This window comes from Lampris incognitus, chromosome 20 (assembly GCF_029633865.1).
Source record: "Lampris incognitus isolate fLamInc1 chromosome 20, fLamInc1.hap2, whole genome shotgun sequence".
Taxonomy (NCBI): Eukaryota; Metazoa; Chordata; class Actinopteri; order Lampriformes; family Lampridae; genus Lampris; species Lampris incognitus.
The window spans coordinates 8245744-8271672 of record NC_079230.1 but is presented as its reverse complement, the minus strand read 5'-3'; the positions used below and the strand labels follow the sequence as shown (position 1 = coordinate 8271672).

At 46.9% G+C, this 25929-nt stretch overlaps 1 protein-coding gene across 1 annotated transcript in view; it reads right to left on the bottom strand.

Moving 5' to 3' along the window:
• The window catches only part of LOC130130374 (pyruvate carboxylase, mitochondrial), a 469779-nt gene that overhangs the window by 405082 nt on the left and 38768 nt on the right, over positions 1-25929 (bottom strand). Inside the window, exons 7-9 of the mRNA XM_056300064.1 lie at positions 20034-20151; positions 18394-18461; positions 14178-14261 (exon numbers count right to left, since the gene is read on the bottom strand). Coding sequence (XP_056156039.1) covers positions 14178-14261; positions 18394-18461; positions 20034-20151 — 270 coding nt within the window. The remainder of the gene's footprint in view (positions 1-14177; positions 14262-18393; positions 18462-20033; positions 20152-25929) is intronic.

Genomic DNA, 25929 nt, shown 5'->3' with positions numbered 1-25929 from the left:
ATTTCCATTTCTTCCTGTCTTCTGCGTCTTCCTCTGTCACACCAGCCACCTGCATGTCCTCCCTCACTACATCCATAAACCTCCTCTTTGGCCTTCCTCTTTTCCTCTTTCCTGGCAGCTCCATATTCAGCATCCTTCTCCCAATATACCCAGCATCTCTCCTCCACACATGTCCAAACCATCTCAATCTTGCCTCTCTTGCTTTGTCTCCAAACCGTCCAACTTGAACGGTCCCTCTAATATAATCATTCCTAATCATGTCCTTCTTCGTCACTCCCAGTGAAAATCTTAGCATCTTCAACTCTGCCACCTCCAGCTCCACCTCCTGTCTTTTCGTCAGTGCCACTGTCTCCAAACCATATAACATAGCTGGTCTCACAACCATCCTGTAAACCTTCCCTTTTACTCTTGCTGGTACCCTTCTGTCGCAAATCACTCCTGACACTCTTCTCCACCCACTCCACCCTGCCTGAACTCTCGTCTTCACCTCTCTTCTGCACTCCCCGTTACTTTGGACAGTTGACCCCACGTATTTAAACTCATATGCCTTCGTCACCTCCACTCCTTGCATCCTGTCCTCCCTCTCATTCACACACAGGTATTCCGTCTTGCTCCTACTGACTTTCATTCCTCTTCTCTCCAGTGCCTACCTCCACCTCTCCAGGCTCTCCTCAACCTGCACCCTACTCACGCTACAGATCACAATGTCATCCGCGAACATCATCATCCATGGAGACTCCCGCCTGATCTTGTCCGTCAACCTGTCCATCACCATTGCAAACTAGGGCTCAGAGCCGATCCTTGATGTGATCCCACCTTCACCTTGAACCCATTTGTCATTCCAACCGCACACGTTGCCATTGTCACACTTCCCTCATACATATCCTGCACCACTCATACATACTTCTCTGCAACTCCCGACTTCCTCATGCAATACCACACCTCCTCTCTCGGCACCCTGTCGTATGCTTTCTCTAAATCTATAAACACACAATGCAACTCTTTCTGGCCTTCTCTATACTTCTCAATCAACATTCTCAAAGCAAACATCGCATCTGTGGTGCTCTTTCGTGACATGAAACCATACTGCTGCTCGCTAATCGTCACGTCTCCTCTTAACCTAGCTTCTATTACTCTTTACCAAATCTTCATACTGTGGCTGATCAATTTTTTACCTCTGTAGTTGCTACAGTTCTGCACATCGCCCTTGTTCTTGAAAATCGGTACCAGTATGCTTCTTCTCCACTCCCCCAGCATCCTCTCACTTTCCAAGATTGTGTTAAACAATCTAGTTAAAAACCCCACTGCCATCTCTACTAAACATCTCCATGCCTCCACAGGTATGTCATCAGGACCAACTGCCTTTCCACTCTTCATCCTCTTCATGGCTGCCCTCACTTCCTCCTTGCTAATCCACTGAACTTCCTGATTCACTATCCCTACATCATCCAACCTTCTCTCTCTCTCATTTTTTTCATTCATCAGCCCCTCAAAGTACTCCTTCCACCTTCTTAGCACACTCTCCTCGCTTGTCAGCACATTTCCATCTCTATCCTTGATCGCCCTAACCTGCTGCACATCCTTCGCAGCTTGGTCCTTCTGTGTAGCCAATCGGTACAAGTCCTTTTCTCCTTCCTTAGTGTCTAACCTGTCATACAACTCACCATATGCCTTTTCCTTTGCCACCTCTCTCTTCACTTTACGCTGCATCTCCTTGTACTCCTGTCTACTTTCTTTATCTCTCTGACTATCCCACTTCTTCTTTGCCAACCTCTTCCTCTGTATACTTTGCTGTACTTCCTCATTCCACCACGAAGTCTCCTTGTCTTCCTTCCTCTGTCCTGATGACACACCAAGTACCTTCCCAGCTGTCTCCCTCACTATTTCTGCAGTAGTTCCCCAGCCATCTGGCAACTCTTCACTACCACCCAGTGCCTGTCTTAACTCCTGCCTGAACTCCACACAACAGTCTTCCTTCTTCAACTTCCACCATTTGATCTTCGGCTGTGTCTTCACTCGCTTCCTCTTCTTGGTCTCCAAAGTCATCCTACAGACCACCATCCGATGCTGCCTAGCTATGTTCTCCCGTCACCACCTTGCAGTCTCCAATCCCTTTTAGATCGCGACTTCTACCGCTACACCACCTGGGTCTGTGGTGGTGTAGAGGTCTAAGCATCGGCTTTATGCCGATGCAGTTGCCCACTGGGGACCGGGGTTCACTATTTGGCCCTAGACAGAGAATATATATTAGCAGATTACCTAACCAAAATAAAAGAAACAAATTTGAGAAAACGCTGACGAAATACAGACTCAGTGAGCACCGCTTAGCAACAGAACCTGGCAGACACAAAAAAACTTGGCTGCCAAGAGACAAACCATCTATGTCAGCAGTGCAAAGACAATGTATTGAGACAGAGCTGCACTTTTTAACAGAGTGCAAAACATTCCAATCTATCCGTGATGCTTCTTCCCAAAATTTGAAGAAAAACACCCCAAATTCGATGCTCTACCAAACCACAGTAAACTACCCTACAGTAAACTACCCTACTTATTGCACTATAGCTGCACAATATGCTCTCACTTGCCACCATCTGAGGGACACTGAATGATACACATATTCACACACATATTTCCTACTTTTTACACAAAGAAGTTCAAGACCAAACTCAGACACACATGCACACACACAGACACCTCTCTCTCTCTCTCTCACACACACACACACACACACACACACACACACACACACTCAAGCCCACGAGACTCATAAATGCACATGCAAACACATGCATGCAGAGATGGTCGCCCTAACTATCCTACTGCTTAAATTAAATAAATTAAATAAAATAGATAATGATATTAATAGCCATAGTTAAATAACAGATAATTGATAAGCACTATTGGTAACTAATTACCAATCTGGTTTTTATACTGCACCTGTATATGTTCTGAGTTCTTGTATCTGTCTATGTATATGTAGATATTCGGTATATGTTCTGAGTTCTTGTATCTGTCTATGTATATCTAGATAATCAGTATATGTTCTGAGTTCTTGTATCTGTCTATGTATATGTAGATATTCGGTATATGTTCTGAGTTCTTGTATCTGTCTATGTATATGTAGATATTCGGTATATGTTCTGAGTTCTTGTATCTGTCTATGTATATCTAGATAATCAGTATATGTTCTGAGTTCTTGTATCTGTCTATGTATATGTAGATATTCGGTATATGTTCTGAGTTCTTGTATCTGTCTATGTATATGTAGATATTCGGTATATGTTCTGAGTTCTTGTAGTTGTCTGTGTATATGTAGATATTCGGTATATGTTCTGAGTTCTTACAGTTGTCTGTGTATATGTAGATATTCGGTATATGTTCTGAGTTCTTGTATCTGTCTATGTATATGTAGATATTCGGTATATGTTCTGAGTTCTTGTAGTTGTCTGTGTATATGTAGATATTCGGTATATGTTCTGAGTTCTTGTAGTTGTATCTGTCTATGTAGATATTCGGTATATGTTCTGAGTTCTTGTTGTTTGTAATGACTGATTCAACAATACCAGTGCCTATTTGTCCTGCCAGTAAAGAACTCTTGAATTTGAAAAAAAATTCTAAACATGACGGGGAGACGAGAGAAAGGCAAGGGAGACAAGAGACTTTTTTGAGACAGAGACAGAGATGAGAGAGAGGGAGAGACGAGAGAAAGACAAGAGAGACAGAGAGAGACAAAAAGAGCGAGAGAGAGAGAAAGACAAGAGAGACAGAGAGAGAGCGAGGGAGAGACAGAGAGAAAGACAAGAGAGAGAGACAGAGAGAGAGCGAGGGCGAGAGACAGAGGTAGAGAGAGGGGGGAGACGAGAGAAAGACAAAAGAGAGACGAGAGAGACAAGAGACTTTTGAGACAGACAGAGATGAGAGAGAGCGAGGGAGAGAGACAGAGGTAGAGAGAGGGGGGAGACGAGAGAAAGACAAGAGAGAGACGAGAGAGACAAGAGACTTTTGAGACAGACAGAGATGAGAGAGAGGGGGAGAGAGCGAGAGAGAGAGGGAGAGACGAGAGAAAGACAAGAGAGACAGAGAGAGACAAAAAGAGCGAGAGAGAGAGAAAGACAAGAGAGACAGAGAGAGAGAGCGAGGGAGAGAGACAGAGGTAGAGAGAGGGGGCAGACGAGAGAAAGACAAGAGAGAGACGAGAGAGACAAGAGACTTTTGAGACAGAGACAGAGATGAGAGAGAAAGGGGGAGAGAGACAGACAAAGCGAGACAGAGAGGGAGAGACGAGAGAAAGGGGGAGACAGACGAGAGAAACGAGAGAGAAACAAGAGACAGAGGGACAGAGAGAAGATAAAACGAGGAGAGTATGAGAGACGGCAAAGAGACAGAGACCAAAGGAGTTGTTGGACACAGTGGGATGAGACGGAGAGAGAGAGTGGCCGGGACACAAATGAGAAAAACTAAAGTAGAGAGAGAGAAAATAAAAAGCCTTTTGATGAGATGAAAAATGAAATACAAACGAGTTCACGCACACACGCGCACACACACACACACACACACATACACGCACACCGCAAATCAACGTCCCGCATTTCCAAAAACCAGTTCTTCCTGATGGAATATTAAAATATGCTTTCAGGGCAAAAAATAGTGCTGGTGGTTTTGAAGTTAGAAAATTGGGGCAAAACACACACAAACACAAACACACACACACACACACACACACACACACACACACACACACACACACACACACACACACACACACACACACTGTTTAGGACCCTGGAAGTAGTGATAATGTTTACAGTACGCTGACCTCCTCCGGGAACGAAACGTCAATCTGAATTTGTGAGCCGTTTGTTAGTGTGTGTGTGTGTGTGTGTGTGTGTGTGTGTGTGAATGTATTTATTTATATGCATGTTTATGCAGTGAGCGTGTTTGCGAGTGTACACGTCTGACAGGGACGCCTCATCGGGGAGAGCGCGTCATCTCCTCGCTCCTTGTCGCCGTGGTGATTGACATCCAAACTAATGCCATGTGTAACACCCCCGACGGACTCGCACACGTGACCGCGGCGTGCTCAGACGTGCACTACCCATGGCCCGCAAGACCCACGGAGTCAGACACACAAAACCTGCAAACCCGCCACACATACAAACCCCCCCCCCAGTTGTTCTTGGCCAATTACCCCACCGTTCTGAGCCGGTCGCTGCTCCACCCCCTCCGCCCATCCGGGGAGGGCTGCAGACTACCACATGCCTCCTCCCATACATGTGGAGTCACCGGCCGCTTCTTTTCACCTGACAGTGAGGAGTTTCACCAGGGGGCCGTAGCACATGGGAGGATCACACTATTCCCCCCCAAGTTTTCCCTCCCCCCCGAACAGGCACCCCGACCGACCAGAGGAGGCGCTAATGCAGCGACCAGAACACATACCCACATCCGGCTTCCCACCCGCAGACACGACCAATTGTTTGTATAGGAACGCCCGACCAAGCCGGCAGTAACACAGGGATTCGAACCGGCGATCCCCGTGTTGGCGGGCAACGGAACAGACCGCCACGCCACCCGGACGCCCCCCTTTAATCACTTTTTAGAGCGAAAACATGACTACACATTTCAATGAAGGACATCATTCCTGGATGAAACTCTCAACGTTTCTGTGCAATTATGAAATTATCCACATTTCCAGTAAGTAATCTGCCAGCACAGCACCCCCTGCTGGCTGAACTGTGCACAGGCACGCGGTACCGAGAGCTTACATGTTAGTGTGATTTACTCCACAGACACGTCACACGTTCAAAAAAAAGAAGGAAAAAAAATACGTCGCTCTTTAAAAAGTGACATTACAGAGGGGTGAGATTACTTCTGAAAGAGTAACTGGTTACTTCTTAAAGAGTAACTGAACCTGCAGGGGAAGTTTAACAAAAACACAACACGTATGTACTGCTACACAACAGCACAGACACACGGGTTACCTTCCTCTGTCTCACTCGACATGGGTAATCACCTAAGTGCTGCTTTATTTCAAAGACGTGGTATTTCTAACATCCGCCTCAAAAGTTGGGCTGTGAAATAAAACGTGTGGGTGGGAGTGGCGCTCCACACCCGCACGCACAAAACACCATGTTGCGTATCTCCACAGACTCGCAGCGGAACACACACTGTTGTTTTGTTGAGACTGGTGATGAGCTGCAGACATTTGGGCTTGTGAGTGGCTGTTTCCTCTGGGAATGGCTAATGAGCAAGGCACACACACACACGTCAAGAAATGAGATTTCTTCATAGACGCTTGAATGTGAAGTCTCACACACAGCTTTCCCTTAAATCATTATGTACACACACACACACACACACACACACACACACACACACACACACACACACACACACACACACAAGTCTTGGTGCTCTCAAGTCGCAGTCTAGTCACTCTCCGCCTCTCAAGTTTCCCACTTAAAACACACAGCAGCAAATTAGATTTCTCTGCCCTCTACCCCTTCTCCACCCCATCTCTACCCCTTTCTCCACCCCTTCTCCACCCCCGCAAGAGCGCAGAAGCCGCCGCTCGGCTGTCCCCCGGTGCCAGCTTCAACGCCGCTTTGTACTTTTTGCTTCTACACACTGGCCCCGGCAATAAATATATGCATTACGAAAGCAGCCGAGTGTGCAGGACGCGGGCTGCAGAAGCCAAGACACGCGGACCACAGCACCAGGCACAGCTTCCAACCGCCCGTCTGCCCCGGCCCCCTTGTCTCAAATCCTACCCCCCCCCATAACATTATGCACTCGTTTTTAATACTAACTGCACACTTAAAATCACTTATTAGGGACATCCGGGTGGCATGGTGGTCTATTCCGTTGCCTGCCAACACGGGGATCGCCGGTTTGAATCCCCGTGTTACCTCCGGCTTGGTTGGGCGTCCCTACAGACACAATTGGCCGTGTCGGCGGGTGGGAAGCCGGATGCGGGTATGTGTCCTGGTCGCTGCACTCTGGTTGGTCGGGGCGCCTGTTGGGGCGGAGGCGGGGACTGGGGGGAATAGCGTGATCCTCCCACTCACTACGTCTCCCCTGGTGAAACTCCTCACCATCAGGTGAAAAGAAGCAGCCGGCGACTCCACATGTGGTAGTTTGCAGCCCTCCCCGGAGCGGCAGAGGGGGTGGAGCAGCAACCGGGACGGCTCAGAAGAATGGGGTAATTGGCCGGATACAACTGGGGAGGGGGGCGGGGGTCATTTTCATTCATTCAATCATCCATTATCCAAGCCGCTTAACTCAATCGGGGTCGCGGGGATGCTGGAGCCTTTCCCAGCAGTCACTGGGAGGCAGGCGGGGAGACACCCTGGACAGGCCGCCAGGCCATAACACATCCGACACACAGACAGACAGTCACACCTCGGGACACCTGACCTACATGTCTTTGGACTGTGGGAGGAAACCGGAGCAGCCGGAGGAAACCCACGCAGACACGGGGAGAACATGCAAACTCCACACAGAGGACGACCCGGGACGACTCCGGGTCTCGAACCTCAGGACCTTCTTGCTGTGAGGTGACCGCCCTAACCACTGCGCCGTCATGCCGCCCGGGGAAATCACTTTTTAGAACAAAAACATGACTATATTTCAATGAAAGACATTATTCCTGGATGAAATCTCAACATTTCTGTGCAATTATGAAAGTATCCCCATTTCCAGTCATTAATCTGCCAGCATAGCACCCCTGCTGGATGAGCTCTGCACAGGCACGCGGTTCTACAAGCTTTGCATGTCAACGTACTTTAGTCCAAAGACGCATCACGAATTCAAAAAAAGAAAAAAAATTATGTCACTCTTTAAAACGTGACATTACTGAGGGGTGAGATTACTTTTTAAAGAGTAACTGAACCTGCACGGAAAGTTTTAGAAAACACGAAATGCACTGCTGTGCTGCATGGCATTGTGGGTCATCTTCTGACCATGCTCAATCTCAAGCTGTATTTTCAAAGGTGGACTTGAACAAACAGAATGAACACTACGGCATCCTGGTCTTTTGGGACTACCAACACGCAGGAAAAGTAGACTAAACCGTATCAGTACCACTTCACACACAATCAGGCCACCGATCAGCAGAAAGCTCAGAAAACTGCTACCACCGAAGCGTCCGGTTAGCGTAGCGGTCTATTTCGCTACCTACCAACACGGGGATCGCCAGTTCGAACCCCCGTGTTACCTACGGCTTGGTCGGGCGTCCCTACAGACACAATTGGACGTGGCTGTGGGTGGGAAACCGGATGTGGGTCTGTGTCCTGGTCGCTGCACTAGCGCCTCCTCTGGTCAGTCAGGGCGCCTGTTTGGGGGGGGGGGGACTGGGGGAAATAGCGTGATCCTCCCACGCGCTACATCCCCTCTGGTGAAACTCCTCACTGTCAGGTGAAAAAGAAGTGGCTGGCGACTCCACATGTATCGGAGGGGGCATGTGGTAGTCTACATCCCTCCCCGGATCAGTAGCGGGGGGGGGGCACAGTGAGCGGGACGGCTCGGAAGAGTGGGGTAACTGGACGGGTACAATTGGGGAGAAAAAGTGTGGGGGGAGGGGGAGAGCGAAAACTGCTACTGCCACTCTGAATCTTTTCCTTATATGCAATTCCAGCTTTCCGCTCCGGGCCCCGAGGCCCTTACGACTGAGAACAGCACCAACTTCTTGGAAGCGCTGGTGTTGCCAGGCAACTTTGTTTTGTTTGAGGACACCCTATCAGACGAGGCCAGGGCCAGCAGCGAATTCAAAGACTGTTGTTTCGCTGAAAGGCTCAGACAGAGGCTGCTGATAATGCTCGACGGAGGACATGGCGTGGCCAGACGGGAAGCTGGAGAGGGACAGAGTGGTAATTCTATGGAAACGGTTTTAAAAAAAAAAGAAGATAAGTGCAATGAAATTGAGTGAGTGTGTGTGTCTGTCTAGGAGCGATACAGTATGATTTCATCTTTCCGTGTATACCTGCTACAAGAACGTGTGCTCACCAGCTGTGTGTATGCACGAGCAGTACAACAGCAGCGTGCCGTGACTATAAAACCTACAGCCACCAACGACAACGAGCAAGTGGGTGAAATGAGACTCCAATTTATTCACCAAACTAAGACCAAACAAAACTCGCTTCCATCTCGCGAGGTCCAAAACTTCCCAACTAGAACAGCATGTTGTGGAAAAGCGGTCATATAAGACAGACTTTTCAAACTAAGACCATATTGGGCACGGTGGTCCAGCGGTTAGCACCGTTGCCTCACAGCAACAAGGTCCTTGGTTCGAACCCCGGGGTTGGCCAACCTTGGGGGTCCATCCCAGGTCGTCCTCTGCGTGGAGTTTGCATGTTCTCCCCGTGTCTGCGGTGGGTTTTCTCCGGGTGCTCCGGTTTCCCCCACCATCAAAAAGACATGCATGTTAGGGTTAATACTCCGGTCTGTGCCCCTGACCGAGGCAATGGGAAGAAATAACTGGAGTTGGGTCCCCAGGTGCTGCACGGCGGCTGCCCGCTGCTCCTAGCTAAACGGCTAGGATGGGCTAAATGCAGGGCGGAATTTCCCCACGGGAAATAGGATCTAAAATAAAAAATAAAAAAAACATATATATTCTTAAAACACCAGTGAGTGTTTCATCTTGGGTTTTGTGAATGCCATCAGTTGCACTTAAAAATTTTTATGATAACACTGGACAACGAAGATTTTGCTTCCTGAACACTTGTGGATATTGGGCTGCTGATCATGAAAATCACCTTAAAATGTTCCTATCACATACCGTTTTTTAGATAAAACCTCTTTTTGTGATTTCCCATCATATTTCAAGTATACTAGTCTATTGCCCACAAAGCAAGCTGTTCTGGTCAGTCCAAGCATCCCCGGGCTGAACTCAGTGTAGGTGCTATGCATATGTGGCACAGTGGTTAGCGCAGTCGCCTCACAGCAAGAAGGTCCTGGGTTCGAGCCCCAGGGTAGTCCAACCTCGGGGGTTGTCCTGGGTCGTCCTCTGTGTGGAGTTTGCATGTTCTCCCCATGTCTACATGGGTTTCCTCCAGGTGCTCCGGTTTCCTCCCACAATGATGGGCTTTCACTAGTGGCCAATAGGCTGAATTATCATTGTGTCACCTCGCTAGGTGAACGATGATAACTTAAAGTGATACTGACATCAAAATCTGAAAATTCCTATTGACAGGCTATGTTCCGAGTTGGAATGTGACCACATAGAAATTCAGTGGCCAAAACAGCGTGTCTGCGGCCACTTGAGAGAGATCTGTGATTGGCTGTAGATGGTGTCCAATGACAAATTGTGCCGGTGGATACGTAGACACTAGTCAGTTTGCATACAGGATATGTCCATAGCGAGATGCTATAAAACCATGGAGAAGCCGTTCTTTCACCCACTCCAGCTAGCTACTTGGCTCGAGTTTGTGCTATTTTGCTGAGACTTTATTATCGATCTTGCTACGACGTATTGCTATCTATCTATCTATCTAAATATCGATCATCTATCTATCTAACAGTTCTGTATCATCGAACATATTATTCGCCAAGTTGTATTGCTCTGCCATGCCGTACAGTACCTATCGCTAGCTACCGCTAGCTATGCCTTGCAATTAAGCTAGTTAGCTAGCTAGTTAGCTCAGTGGTTCAAATCCTCGCGCCACTGAATTTCTAATTTTTTTCTACGGCAAGTGACAAGCAGTACCAAGCCCCGACCACACGAACCCCGAGCCACACCCAAACGACCACCCAGGAAGACAGTAGCCAATAGCTTTGAATTCATAAAACCACAACTATTTTCGGTTATGATTCAAACTCCCAATGTTAAAAAATGTGTTCAGAAAGGGCATGTCAGTCTCTCTTTAAACATTATTTTAAGAGAGAAAATTCAAGATGGCTACTTTACAGAGAGCGTTTAGTTGGGAACTCTTAGTGCCCTTTGAGAGTACTCGGTGCCAAGTTCAAATAATTCATGAATACGGTCCCTGGTCCTCGGGGTCCCTAAGCATTCATTATTTTCTATTCAGCTCAACATGCTCGCCTATTGTGTCAGGTATTCAAGCCAGGGTTGAAACACCAGGGTTATTTTTAATCTTTAACTACCAGGAAGAACAGAAAAGCAGCAGTGCTGTAGATCCCCGAGGACTGGATTAAGAACCACCCATTTAAATTCCCACTATTTGGAATAAAAATGAATAAAAAAATATTCATATTCTCACTTTGTTGCATGTGTTGGGATACTACAAGATCGAAGTCCATTTAATAGAAGATCTGAGACCTGCTCTGACACTGTCTACTTTTCAATCCATATTTAAAAAGTTTACCAATTGCTTTCTGCTAAGCAGCAAACTTTGCACTTCGACTTTTGCAGAGTTGAAAACCTTGCATTACTTTTTGATTGTATTCTTTTATTCTTTAAACGTCTTTTTTGAATTACTTGTTAAATCCTTTTTTATTGTTTTTTTTAAATATTTTTTTATGTGAAGCACACCGAGTCTGCCTTGTGTATAAAATTTGCTATATAAATAAAGTTGCCTTGCCAAATAGTGATCCATTACATCCTGTGGTGTGTTCGTTTGCACCTCTTCCAGACTCTGTTCAGGCACTAACATAACTCATTTTTAGTAAAAAGAATGGGGTGGCAATATTAGTGCATAAGAAACTGAATGTAGTTGTACTTCATCTCAGAAAGGACGACGAGGGCAGGATGATGTATGTATACAGGCCACCGCTGATGGAGTAAAGCTAACGTGTAATGTGTATACTCCAAACAAAGAGGGCAGTAGTTTCGTTCATATGGTTGACAAGACAGTCGGCACGGTGGCGCACTGGTTAGCGCGGTCGGCCTCACAGCAACAAGGTCCTTGGTTCGAGCCCTGGGGGTAGTCCAACCTTGATGGTCATCCCACATCGTCCTCTGTGTGTAGTTTACATGTTCTCCCCATGTCTGCTTGGGTTTTCTCCGGGTGCTCCGGTTTCCTCCCACAGGCCAAAGACAGTTAGGTCAGGTGAATCGGCCTTACTAAATTGTCCCTAGCTGTCCAGGGTGTCTCCCCGCCTGCTGCCCAATGACTGCTGCGATAGGCTCCAGCATTCCCGCAACCCGACTTGGGATGAGCGGCTTGGATAATGGAAGGATGGATGGCGTAAGAAATCAGAAATCCCACAAAATAATGAATCAATGAAGTTATATAAGGCGCCTACTGTTCATTATTCTGACCGCCTGGGGGTAAAAACTGTCTCTGAGGCGTCTGGTTGGAGCTCTGACGCTCTGCAAGCATCCTGAGGAAAGAGGAGAACAGACCATGCGCTGGGTGGATGGTGTCCTCCATCATACTTAGGACCTTCCTGCTGCAACAGTTGGTGTAAGGGGATCATGGAACGGTTCGTATACACACCTAGATCTTATCTAAATGTGGGGTATTGGGATCCTGAGAAAATTCTCCCTCAGCAATAGGCATAGCTGGAGGAGAACAGAAAGGGGGAGAGGGATGGAAGTAGAGAAAAGAGAGACCCCTAGTGAATTACTGAAAGCACTGCAGTTTTTCTGAAGGGGTCACACGCAAGTTTCGTCTGAGTCATGAGTTCTTGTTGGAACCTGTCCATCCATTTAGTGTCACTTAAGAGAAATCCCTCCCTCCTCCTGTCACTAAGTGACAATATATGGGGGACAGCGGTGGACGACAACTTATCGCTGCTCGTAGACGCACACAATAATCCATCTAAGAGGAGACAAGGTTGCCCGCTAAGCTGACAAGCTGGGAGATGTCATCGTTAGATTACTACGGAGTAAAAACACTGTCTACACCCAAGGTCACACATTTCAACGTGACTCTCTCTCTCTCTCTCTCTCTCTCTCTCTCTCTCTCTCTCTCTCTCTCTCTCTCTCTCTCTCTCTCTCACACACACACACACACACACACCCCGTCACTCCCTCTCTCGCGTCACCATTTCACTATCAAATTCGGCAAGGTCGTACCCTGGGCACATCTCTATTCTACTTCATCTCTCTCCTCCCTCCTACCTGCGATCCATCCTTCAGCCAGGCCATTACCCTAAACAGCTCATTACCTGAGCACTGTAACTGAGAGATGTGGTTTGACTTCAAAACCTGTACGGCTACAGTACGGCCGACCCCTCGACAACACAAAAACGTCAGCTGTGCAGAGATCAACCGACCTTCATAAAGTTGACGCCAAACAAAAATTAACTTTTTTGGGGGGGGGGCAAAATGTGGGCGTCTGTCTATTCTGTTGCCTACCAACACTGGGGATCGCCGGTTCGAATCCCCGTGTTACCCCCGGCTTGGTCGGGCATCCCTACAGACACATTTGGCCGTAGCTGCGAGTGGGGAAGCCGGATGCGGGTATGTGTCCTGGTCGCTGCACTAGCGCCTCCTCTGGTCAGTCGGGGCGCCTGTTCAGGAGGAACTGGGGGGAATAGCGTGATCCTCCCACACGCTACATCCCCCTGGGGAAACTTCTCTCTGTCAGGTGAAAAGAAGCAGCTGGCCACTCCACACGTATGGGAGGAGGCATGTGGTAGTCTGCAGCCCTCCCCGGATCGGCAGAGGGGTGGGAGCAGCGACCGGGACAGCTCGGAAGAGTGGGGGGTAATTGGCCAAGTACAACTGGAGGAAAAATTAAAAAAAGCAAAGTGTACTACGGAGTTTCCCTGTGAGGAATAACTCCACTCATTGCCCCTCTGGTTTTATTGTGTAAATAACAAGTGGTTTTGTTAAACCTGCAGAAGCAGGTCGACGAGGAGTCACACAACTCTCGTCGTATGTATTGCTGCGGCGTTTTTTAGGAACACGCCGACATCTTTTGTACGTCCCAGCGTCGCGTCACGTAGATGTGCATCGAGCTTAAGGCTCAAGGCCGCTGGTGTGCTCGTGTACTGAAATGAACAGCGGCATCCTTCTTCATGCACTCGATCTGGCAGCAGTGTTTTCTGGCCTTCACTGACACCCAACCAAAAAGCTGAATGGATTCCTAATTTCACGAAACCCGAGACATCGCTCGACAGCCCACATTCATTTGTGAAAGCTCACACACACACACACACACACACACACACACGAGGACAGCTTTAGTGGTGCAGGCGTCCTCACGACACTCTGAACGCCGTTACTCATGTGTGGTCTCTGGTGGACCTGGGTGAAGTGAAGACCATGCAGGTACCTGCTTTGCCAAGTTGACAGCATCCGCGTGCAGTCGGTCTCTGAGATGAGGGTCCAGGTGGACGGCTGGAGCGATCTCCACAACCTTCAAAGAAACAACACAACCCCATTTCAGTCATAACGCCATATTTAACACCAAGGCACAAAAAAAGGACTTAAAAACGGGTTGATGTGGGTTCCTCAACAAATCACTCAGAGCCCGGTGAAAAACATGGAGTTCTGTTCACCGTCTTGATGCTCAAAAGTCCAGGTAAGAAAATCACAGAAGATCGAATCAGCTCATCTGGACACCTCGTTTATTGACACAAATGTTTCATCACTCATCTAACACCCCTTTTCCACTGCGTGGTACCGGCTCGACTCTACTCTACTCTACTCGGCTCAACTCTACTCGCTTTTTTTAGTATTCCACTGGGCAAAAGTTAGGGATAGTACCTGGTACAAGGTACTTTTTTTTTGGTTCCACCTCCATCGAGGTTCCAAGTGAGCTGAGCTGACACTACAAGGTGACATGAATATACCATGATAAATAAATAAATAAAATATTGTGGCAGCATGAGGAAAAACACAGGAGATGAAGGCGAGTTTGAACTTTATTCCTCAGCTCCAACAACCAAACTACAACAGGAACAACCTTGCACCCAGAGAGCCCGGGAACGTAAACCACGCCTCCAGCTCACAGCCCTGCTGGGTGAGAGGCATAGCCCCTAGTGTCCGCCACAATATAAATATAAATATATGTATATTTATTTAAACATGAATAAAATCTTTTAAAAAAAAAAAAAACTAGTCAACATGCCCACAAATGACGAGCAGGGCCTCGCTGTGAGGGGATACTATCTGCAGTGGAAAACGAAATCCCAAAAAGTAAAGCCAGTAGAGCCAAATAGAGTCGAGTTGAGCCAGTACCATGCAGTGGAAAAGGGGCATAAGTGACCTCTTCAGTCTCAACTGGCTGCAGGTATCCGTACCCTTATAAACAATACAGTGGCATAATGACCCAAACCAACAACCAGTTTCATGTGCAAATATGGGCGTGACCATTAACTAGAGTTTCAATGGCCATGTGTACTATTCACAGAGGATTGGGGAATAGTTGCAATCACAGCATTGTAAGATGGCAACAGATGTACTCTTACCCCCCCCCCCCCAGTTCAGGGAAGGTCGTTCCCTCTTCACATAGACGGCCTCTTTGCCTCCCCTTTCAAACCAGCGATCCTCCCTATCGAGGATGTGCACATCCTCATCCCTGATAGGGAGGAACGCTGGTTTGAACGGGGAGTCAAAGAGGCCGTCTATGTGAAGAGGGAACGACCTTCCCTGAACCGAGGGGGGGGACTAAGCGCCCAGACACACCAAACCAACTAGAGGCGACGAAGGCCGACTGTTGGGTTGCCTCACATCGCCTGCCGTCTGGGCTAAAAAGTAGGACTTGAACACACCGCAAGACTACAGCCGACAGCCAACTAGCATGTACGTCCTGCACTGATTCACTAAGCTGAACAGCCAATCAGAGTGATCTCCACCGATTCAACATGCTGAATCAGCTGAAAAGCTGCTGGCAGAGGTCCGATTAGTGCCGATGGCGTGGGACACACCGCAAAAACCAGGGTCACAGACGCTCACCAACGCCCCGACAGGGCCCTAAGAGTACATCTGTCACCATCTTACAATGCTGTGATTACAACCATACCTCAATCCTCTGTATAGCACACATGACCAGCGTAACTCCAGTTAATGGTCACGGCAATTTGCATAAGAAACCCATCGCTGGATTGGGTCGTTATGCCACTGTATTGTTTATAAAGGTGGGGACACTTGCAGTCAGCTGAGACTCAAGAGAATGAACGAATGAATGCCTTTATTTGTCATTGCACAGCTGTACAATAAAATCAAGTGCAACTCCCCAGTGGTGCAAACAAGAATAACAATAATAATAATAATAATAAAATAAAAAGTATATACAAATAGACAAAATACAAATAGACACACATTTGCAGTACAATCAACATATAAGTAATGTATGCATACTTGTAAAAAACAAGTGGAATATCTGTGACATCAGATAAACAGTCTGTGTATTGCACTAATAGGTCACTTGGATGAGTGATGAAACGTTGTGTCCAGATGAACTGATTCAGCTTCCTTTGATCTATGCAAATTGTTTACCACTTGAATTTTGTGCTTATTTTGTTAAAATGTGATGCTTGAAAGTATCAAACTTTGAAAACAACTTCACACCACACGCCACTGTTAGCGAGATAGCGCCTTCGTAATGAATTACATCACGGCAGAGCGTTTAGCGGATGATTGATGTACAAATGCTATGGGTCGCTACAACTTCTACCAATAATTACTTTCATTAATCAATCTCAGCTCCGTTTCAAGTTTCCAGTGGTCTACCCCTTTGAATTTTAATCCTGGTCACCGAATACCCACAGAGCCGTTTTTGAAAAACTTTTTCCACTTTAAAGTGAAAATGTTCTTTCGAGCAGACGCAACTTAAAAGTGTGACGGTTTTACTTTTGTGGCATCAAGAGTTCGTTGACGTTCATAAACGGGATGTAAAATATTCTGTCATTTTCAGCATTCGATAGTGTCAGGGTGGTGGGCGGGGGATAGGGCTTTTTTGGGGGGCTGATATGATTTGCCACCATGTCAGACAAGATCAATCAATCCAAGAAAAATCAATTTTGATTTAGTTTCAAATAGCAAGCTGACCCCCTTTCTATTAAGGAAAAAAAAAAACTAGATCAGAATTGTGATCAAATCTGATCAAAACCTAAAAAAAGACGACTTCAAAAATGACTTCCAAGACACTCTAAGAAACCCAAAATATCCATTTCTGCGCTCCGCCACTCGATATGAATTCTCCACACGGATCTCTTCCTGCAGAGATTCAAAAAGATCTTAGATTAAGGGCACGGGCAGATTAAGATGCAGAATCAAACAGCAGCGCTGCTGGCACCAACTGTGCCGCTAACCTGATTATCATCTGTAATTTGATTAAAAAGGGAGAGGAAAAGAAGTGATCGAAATATACGATTAAGACGACACTGATGGGACGATGTGTAATGAAATATCACACACGCTAATCAGATTGTGCTTTGTTAACGCCAGCTGCAAACTTGACTGACAGTTCCTCGTTCCTTTCGATGTTGTACATTTTGAAAAACAAAGAGGAATCTGGAGTGCAGTTTTTTTTAAATTATTATTTAATTGGCTGGTAACAACCATGCAAACAACAGGAAAAATCAGCCCCCCCCCCAATACAGAATGGAAGTTTTGTTCCAATTTCTGCAATTAAGTCTCAACAAAAGCAAATTTGTTCATCTGGATTGATCGCAGGTTATTTGGCTGAAAATGTAGTTAAAAGTGGCAGCTGTTGGGCATCCTGGCAGCGTGGCAGTCTATTCTGTTGCCTACCAACACGGGGATCGCTGGTTCAAATCCCCGTGTTGCCTCCGGCTTAGTTGGGCGTCCCTACAGACACAATTTGCCGTGTCTACGGGTGGGAAGCCGGATGTGGGTATGTGTCCTGGTCGCTACACTAGGCCTGCTCTGGTCGGTAAGGGCGCCTGTTCGGGAGGGGGGGGGGGGGATAGTGTGATCCGCCCACATGTTACGTCCCCCTGGTGAAACTCCTCACTGTCAGGTGAAAAGAAGCGGCTGGCGACTCCACATGTATCGGAGGAGGCATGTGGTAGTCTGCAGCCCTCCCCGGATCGGCAGAGGGGGTGGAGCAGCGACCGGGGTGGCTGGGAAGAGAGGGGTAATTGGCTGAATACAATTGGGCAGAAAAAAAAGGGGGGGGGTCCCCCAAAAAAAGTGGCAGCTGTTGCCAATATTCCCTATTCATAATGTATTAGCAGGGACAAACTTTTGCCAAAATATCCTCCCATCATCCATCTTGCTGCACAAGACATCCCTTTTCCTTTTCCCATCATTTCAAACTGTGACCTAACGGGATAATCTGCAATTAGTTTGAATTGGCCTGACATAGGAATGTTGAATACACTGAGAAAGCCTCCTCTATTCTCTGTGTGGTCATTCTGTGTTAAATGGGCTGACATGGTTGCAATAATCTCGAGGTTTGATTGACCTCTGACCCCCCCCCATACACCACCACCGCCAGCCTGCCCATCACTGAATACAAAAGAAATGCTTATAAGACATACTTCGGAAACAAATGACTAAGTACAGTTTAGTTCTGTCACCTTTTGGTGCCTGCGCTGGATGGAGCAGTCTCTCTCGTACAGGTGGAGGACGTTGCCGTACTTGTCACCTGAAACAGGGCAGAAGGTGCAGGGACAAAGGGAGAAGAGGAGGGACGATTAAATGATGAAGGGAGTGGGGTGACGGAGAGCGTTAGTAAAGAAAGGAGAGATGGGGAAAGGTCGGACAGGGTTGGCAAATTAGAGGAAAGCAAGGAATTGTGGGAACAAGAGGAAGAATGATGAGAGAGGGAGGGCATTTACGCAACGTGCAAGGAAACCCATACGAGATGAAGGAAAAGATGAAGGTGGAAAATTCAGGATGGCAGAGATGGACCGAGAGGGGGGAAGAAAAAAAAAGGACAGTGAAGGAGAGAGGAGGAGGAGGAACACGGGTAGAAAAGAGGGAGATGAGAGCAGGCAGCAACAGGGAGAAGCAGGAAGGGTAAAACGTGGCGTTTACCAGAGTAATTCACAAAACACACAATCTGTAGCTTTCCCTGAAGACACCAATTAATCACATTCACTATGAATGCTTATGCACATGCACAGAGCTGCATACACACACACACACAAAACTGTACACGGCCACAAAAACACACACAAATATGTACGCACAAACACTGGAGCTAATGTGGAAACATGACACAAGCACAAAACCCACAGTCACAAGTGCACACACAGACACACGCCTCCTATAAGTGCCTTTGTTGGATTTCAGTTCTCTAACATCAAGCAGCAGTGCAGTTACATCCTTAATAATGAGCAAAAATAAAGGTTAAACAATGCTCTTTGAGGGCAATAAATCTCTGTCACACACACACACACAGTCTCTCATACTCTCTCCTATTGCTCTTCTCCTCTCTCAGACTCTGACACACTGTCTTGATGCATGCTAAATAGTCCATATCAGGGAATCACAGAAAGTTGAATCAGTTCATCTGATTCGTCAGTCCATCTTCAGCCGATCGAAGACAGGCGAAGAACAACAGCTGTCTAAGCATGCCCGGGTCGATGTAGTGAATTCAGGGGGCAGTCGGGAATCTGCCACAACCAGGAATCGAAGACAGGTAGCCCGGACCACTGCGCTAACAAGCCAACTAAAGGGTCCGACCCGTTAGCCAAGGGCTAGCGAGTCTATTCATCCGTAATCGTTACACTACCCCCCCTCCTTTGGGAAGCACGTCCCCGCGCTTCAGTATATTAGCTCCCTCACACCTCTGGGCGCATGCGCTTCCGATGGCCTCCACGGTCGCATCATCCCACTTCTGACATCAATGTAGAGAATTCAGGGGGCAGCCGGCCATATACAGAATCACCACCAGTGGTGATTTCAACGATTAAATTTTTTTTTTGGATATGATGGATATATGTGTTTTTGTAGTTTGGATATATGTGTCCTTGTAGTTTGGATTTGTGTTTTTGTCTTTGTGCTGCACTTCTGTGGGCTGGAGGAAACGAGATTTCATTTCACTTCATGTACGCAAGTACATGAAGTGAAATAATAAATAAATGTTCCTGAGTCCAACAAAGCATAGAGTTTTGTGATGATCAGCATACCGCAATGAACACAAAGTCATACACACACACACACACCCTGCACATACAATGGCCACCAAGAGACCCAGCCGACACACACTTACCGAGGATCTGTACTTCAATGTGTCTCGGTTTCTCAATGAACTTCTCAACGAACAGAGAACCGTTCCCAAAAGCTGTCAGGGCCTCAGAATATGCCCGCTGGTAATTCTCCTCCAGCTCCTGGGAAATAAAAAAAAGAAAGAAAGAAAGAAAGAAAAAAGTTCAAGAACACTGGAGTTGAGTTGATCCTTAGTAGAGGCAGACTGGCAGAAGAGTAGAGTCGCCGCCATCTATAATGTAAAAGAAGTTTCATTTGAATCACCCCCTCCCCCCAAATGGAGCACTGTTTGTTCATGCCACATCTTCTATCTGCTTCAGTTATTTTTACATCAGGTCGACTTATCCGATTTATTTCAATCTAATCGTTTTCATTTTACTTGTCAGCTTGCATCTGTGCCTGTTTTGTGTTGTGTCATTTTTCCCCCTGCTGAGATTTGTGGTCGTCTTGCGTCTTATCTAAATTCACTTGAACCGAATTCTGGTGGGGGCTCGGGTCTGTCGAGGCTGATTTGTGAGTGACGGCTCATGATTTTGACGGTCCATGCTGTCCTCCCCAGCCCGTGTCACATTATCTGACTGGATGATGCCGAGTCACGTCCCCCGTGCCTCATGAGAGGATCGGGGGAGGCACGTCCTCAGTTGTTACCCAACAGCCTTGAGAACAGGATGGAGAAACAAATAGAGAGGGGTAGATAGAAAGACAAATAAATACATCATTAAAGTGTGGCACAACAACCAGGCAACAATGGCCGTGGCAGACGCTGTATGTGGAGACTTGAGCGAGCCAGACTATTGCCTTTAGCCAAGGCTGTGAGAGAACAAACAAGTGGGCACAGCTGATTCTCCGAAACCATCCAACGCCCACGCTTGGGCCAAACTTCATGGTGCTGTCTGAAAATAATACAGCAGGAGGTTGTGGTGGAGCAGATGGGGAGAATCGGATGGAAGAAGCCAATAAAGGGCAGAGGGCCAAGTCCGAGGACTCTGTGGATGAGAGCCACCGATGGCGCTGGGCAGGCAGGACGGATGCATTTCAGGATGAGCTGCCGAGTGCTGGCGAGCCAGTGACCTCCGGAGAGCAGTTCCAGGGTGTCAGGGCCATTGGGACCCCCGCAGTGGTTGCACCGAATGCCTCTGAATAGTTGGGGGACGGGGGGGTTGGGGTCAGGAAAAATGAGTAGGGGTGATCTGCAGGCAATCCGCACTATTTGGACATAAGGCAGGGATGGATGGGCCTTGGCTTGATCAACATGGTGACACCACACAACTCTTGGCTGCTTCTTTAATGTGACCAGTTGCACCACAAGATGCACCTATAAATCTTTTCTTACTTGCAAATTGCAGTGAGCGATACATTTACTGATGCATATGGAACAGCACCAGTAAATACTGCTTACCATTTATTTTATTTAATATTTATTCATATATAATTATATATATTATGTTATTATATATTAATTAATTATATTCATATATTATATTCATATTGTGGCGGACACTAGGGGCTATGCCTCTCACCCAGCAGGGCTGTGAGCTGGGGGCGTGGTTTACATTCCCGGGCTCTCTGGTGCAAGGTTGTTCCTGTTCAGTTTGGTTTTGAAGCTGAGGAATAAAGTTCAAACTCGCATTCGTCTCCTGTGTTTTTCCTCATCCTGGCACATTATATAAATTTAATATTTATTTAATATTCATATTGACCCTCATCTCCATATTTGACAGCGTCAGTACATGCAGTTACATACGGAGACGAGGGTCAATATTAATAGTTAATTCTCATGTCCATTTTAGGGTCATTGTGTGTGTTTTATGAGAGAATCAACACTTCAGAATGTTTCAAAATGTAAACTTTGGGCACTGGGATAATTTTTTAACAACTTGTGGGCAGACATGCCAAGTCAAGTTCCATTTTGGAAAACAAATGATATGTGCAGCTGTGACAAGAATAACTGACAGACTGCTGGGATAGGCTCCAGCATCCCCGTGACCCCGATTGGGATAAGCAGCTTGGATAATGGACGGATGCTTTGAATAATTATGTAATATGCTCTCATTCAATAAGAAAGCAATAGGAAATAGCATTGTATCAAAGCTATTACAAAAAGTCCAGCTCAAGAAAAGAAATCCAAATTATGTCTGTGAATGTTCTCATTCATCCAGGTCATGGTTATCCAAAGGAATTGAATCGAGTGCAACGGGACTGGGTATATATCCGTGAAGACGTTTCGCCTCTCATCCAAGAGGCTTCATCAGTTCGTGTCTTTCTGACTAGACCAAGCTAGTCTGACTGGCTGGTGATGAAATTCAGATATTTATCCTCTTTGGAGTCGTTATCAGAGCTATTGATATGCGTGGCCCTTTTGTATTCCGATGTTAAGCCACGCCCGTCATTATCAGAGCTATTGATGTTCATGGCTCTTTGTGATCTGATGTTAAGCAGCGTTGCTAAACATCGGAACACAAAGAGCCATGGACATCAATAGCTCTGATAACGACTCCAAAGAAAATCCAAATTATATACTTCAATGTCCAGGCCCACTGTGTGAGAGGGTGCAAATAATTCCAAATCAACCATTGCAATAGCACTTGTTCTGGTCGGTCGGGGCACTGGAGGGAATAGGATGATCCTCCCACGCACTACGTCCCCCTGGCGAAACTCCTCACTGTCAGGTGAAAAGAAGCGGCTGGCGACTCCACGTGTATCGCAGGAGGCTTGTGGTAGTCTGCAGCCCTCCCCGGATCAGCAGAGGGGGTGGAGCAGCGATCAGGACGGCTCAGAAGAGTGGGGTAATTGGCCAGATACAATTGGGGAGAAAAAAGGGGGAAGAAAATCCACCAAAAAAAAAAAAAAAAAAGTTTCCTTTGCATTTATCTCGGATCACCGCTCCGCCCATCAGCTTTAACCACTAAAGCCCTGAGGTGCCATGCTCTCCATGTCCATTCACACAGAAAAGAATCACGTCAATGCATTTGTCACATTTCTGCATTTTAACATTGTCCTAAATACTTGGCAAACAAGCCCCGTGCAATGTCATGGGACCAAAGAGCTCATTCAACGTTTTAAAAGCCTGACTGGTGGATTCAGCACAGCAGTGGCCCACAGTGCACAGGGTCCTTCAGTAAAATGTCAGCTTTTAAATTCAACTACCCTGTTCAGTCCTGCCGTCGTCGTGAGAGAGATGACAGACCTCTCTTTACAGCCTCCTCACATCGCAGTGGCTTGGCTGGCAGCCGGCGCCAGTGGAGTTTGTGTGGGTCGACTGAGAAAAGCAAGAATGTCAACAACTAATTAAATTTGATTAGGGCGCAGCTCAGCAAAGGTCTTCCTCTAATGCTTTCTTGGTTGCTGCCGTATGGGCTCAGCGTCTTACTTATGGTACCATCACAACCAAAGTTTGGATTGTAACCCACAAGGTGGAGTGAGAGGGTAAAGCATGAACTTCAGTCTGCCACATCCCATAGGGGACCTCACATATTCACAACTGTCTTTCACGTCGATGGTTATGTTTACAGAAATGACAAAATTATAATATTAGTATGAATTGGACATGAGCACTGGGGCAGCATGGTGGTACAGTGGTTAGCGCGGTTGCCTCACAGCAAGAAGGTCCTGGGTTCGAACCCCGGAGTTGTCCAACCTTGGGGTCATCCTCTGTGTGGAGTCTGCATATTCTCCCCGTGTCTGCGTAGGTTTCCTCCGGGTGCTCTGGTTTCCTCCCACAGTCCAAAGACATGTAGGTCAGGTGAATCGGCCGTACTAGATTATCCCTAGGTGTGAATGTGTAGGCCCAATGATGGACTGGCGGCCAGCCCGGGGTGTCTCCCCGCCTGTCGCCCAATGACTGCTGGGAAAGGCTCCAGCATCACCGCGACCCTGAGAGCAGGATAAGCGTTTTGGATAATGGATGAATGGATGGATGAGTAAGGCCTTCACCAGGGCAGGCATCAATTCAACATTTGTTGGGTCATATAAAGCAATGGTTTTCCAAGTCAGTCCTCAGCTGCCACTAATAATGCTGGTTTTCTATTCCGCCAGGTAGTTTATTACGGTGACCCGTTGTTCCAGTTATTCAAGCCTTCAATAAGGAAGGTTTTACCGAAGGCACTTGAACCTTAACAAAAGGTATGCCATTCTGAAAATGGCCACTAGGGGCACTGGAAGTGCAGTAAGTATAGAATGATTTCAGGCCAAGGGACAAATTTCACAAACAAACCATTGCAATTTTAGGGAATTATCTCCCTATATTTGCTCATTGCTACAAAATTTTACCATGCTAAATACAAATTTATCAAATGCAAGTGATGTATGACTTACATTTTCAAAAAAGTGAGCTTTATTCTCTCAGTCTATGAGTGAATTAATCACATCAGACACGTACATGTTGAAACGTTGATTTTGACTGTCCTGTTAAATCAATACAGCCAACCATAGCTACAATAGCTAGCTTTTAAATAAAAAAATCTGTAGAGACTCAAGTGGCCTTATTGATCCGTGGAGCTTGAGAATATTTGGAAATGCCGTCCACGACTTAAAAAAACAAAAGCTTGAAGTGTGTTGAGTCACAAAGCATATTTTTGGCCATGAAGGTGTGTCTCAGCCCTATCTCACCCATTCATCAGATTCTTTTTAAACTTACAAGTGGTAGTAAATGATTGAAACAATGGAAGAGACAGCGAGTCACGAATCTTATTCAGGTAAACCGTCCTTGGTTTCACACCTGGAACAACAGGGGAAGGTAATGAACTAATAGGCAGAATAGAAAACCAGCAGTACTGGTAGTATCTGAGCATCAGATTGAGAACCACTGATTCAAAGGCTGTCTGAACATGAAACCACCTTAATCACACTACTGCCTAAAATAGTTTCTTGCAAAGCTTTTGGACACTCGGTGCCATCTGACAAATCACAACAGCCAAGCAAATGGTGCTCATCTGGCATTAGTTAAGTGGTTCTTTACATAGGAAAATAAGCGAAACAATGAAAAATGCTCAGCAAGATTGGGGAAAGCCCTCAACTGGTCCTCATGCTTAATATCTCATCTCATCTCATCATCAGCTGCTTCTCCAGGGTCAGGTCGCAGTGGCAGCAAGCCAAGTAGGGCACTCCAGACATCCCTCTCCCCAGCAATGCCCTCCAGCTCACCCTTGGAGAGCCCAACGTTTTCCCAGGCCAGATTGGACATGTAGTCTCTCCAGGAAGTTCTGGGTCTACCCCGGGGTCTCCTCCCAGTTGGACGTGCCCGGAAAACCTCCAAAGGAAGGCGCCCAGGAGGCATCCTAATCAGATGCCCGAACCACCTCAACTGGCTCCTTTCGACAAGAAAGAGCAGCGGTTCTACTCTGAGCTCCCTCTGGTTGTCTGAGCTCCTCACCCTGTCTCTAAGGCTGAGCCCAGACACCCTACGGAGGAAACTCATTTCAGCCGCTTGTATCCGCGATCTCACCCTTTCGGTCACTACCCAAAGCTCATGACCATAAGTGAGGGTTGGAACGAAGATTGACTGGTAAATTGAGAGCCGGCTCAGTTCCCTCTTCACCACAGCGGTCCGGTACAACGTCCGCATTACTGCTGATGCTGCACCAATCCACCTGTCAATCTCTCACTCCATCCTACCCTCACTCGTGAACAAGACCCCAAGATACTTGAACTCCTTCACACTTGAGGCAACAATTCATCCCCAACCCGAAGGGAGCAATCCACCATTTTCCGGTAGAGAACCATGGCCTCAGATTGGAGGTGCTGACTCTCATCCTAGCCATTTCACACTTAGCTGCAAACCACCCCAGTGCGCGCTGGAGGTCACGTTCTTCTGAAGCCAACAAAACCACATCATTTGCGAAGAGCAGTGATGCAATTCTGAGCTTCCCAAAACAGACACACTCCTCACCTTGGCTGCGCAT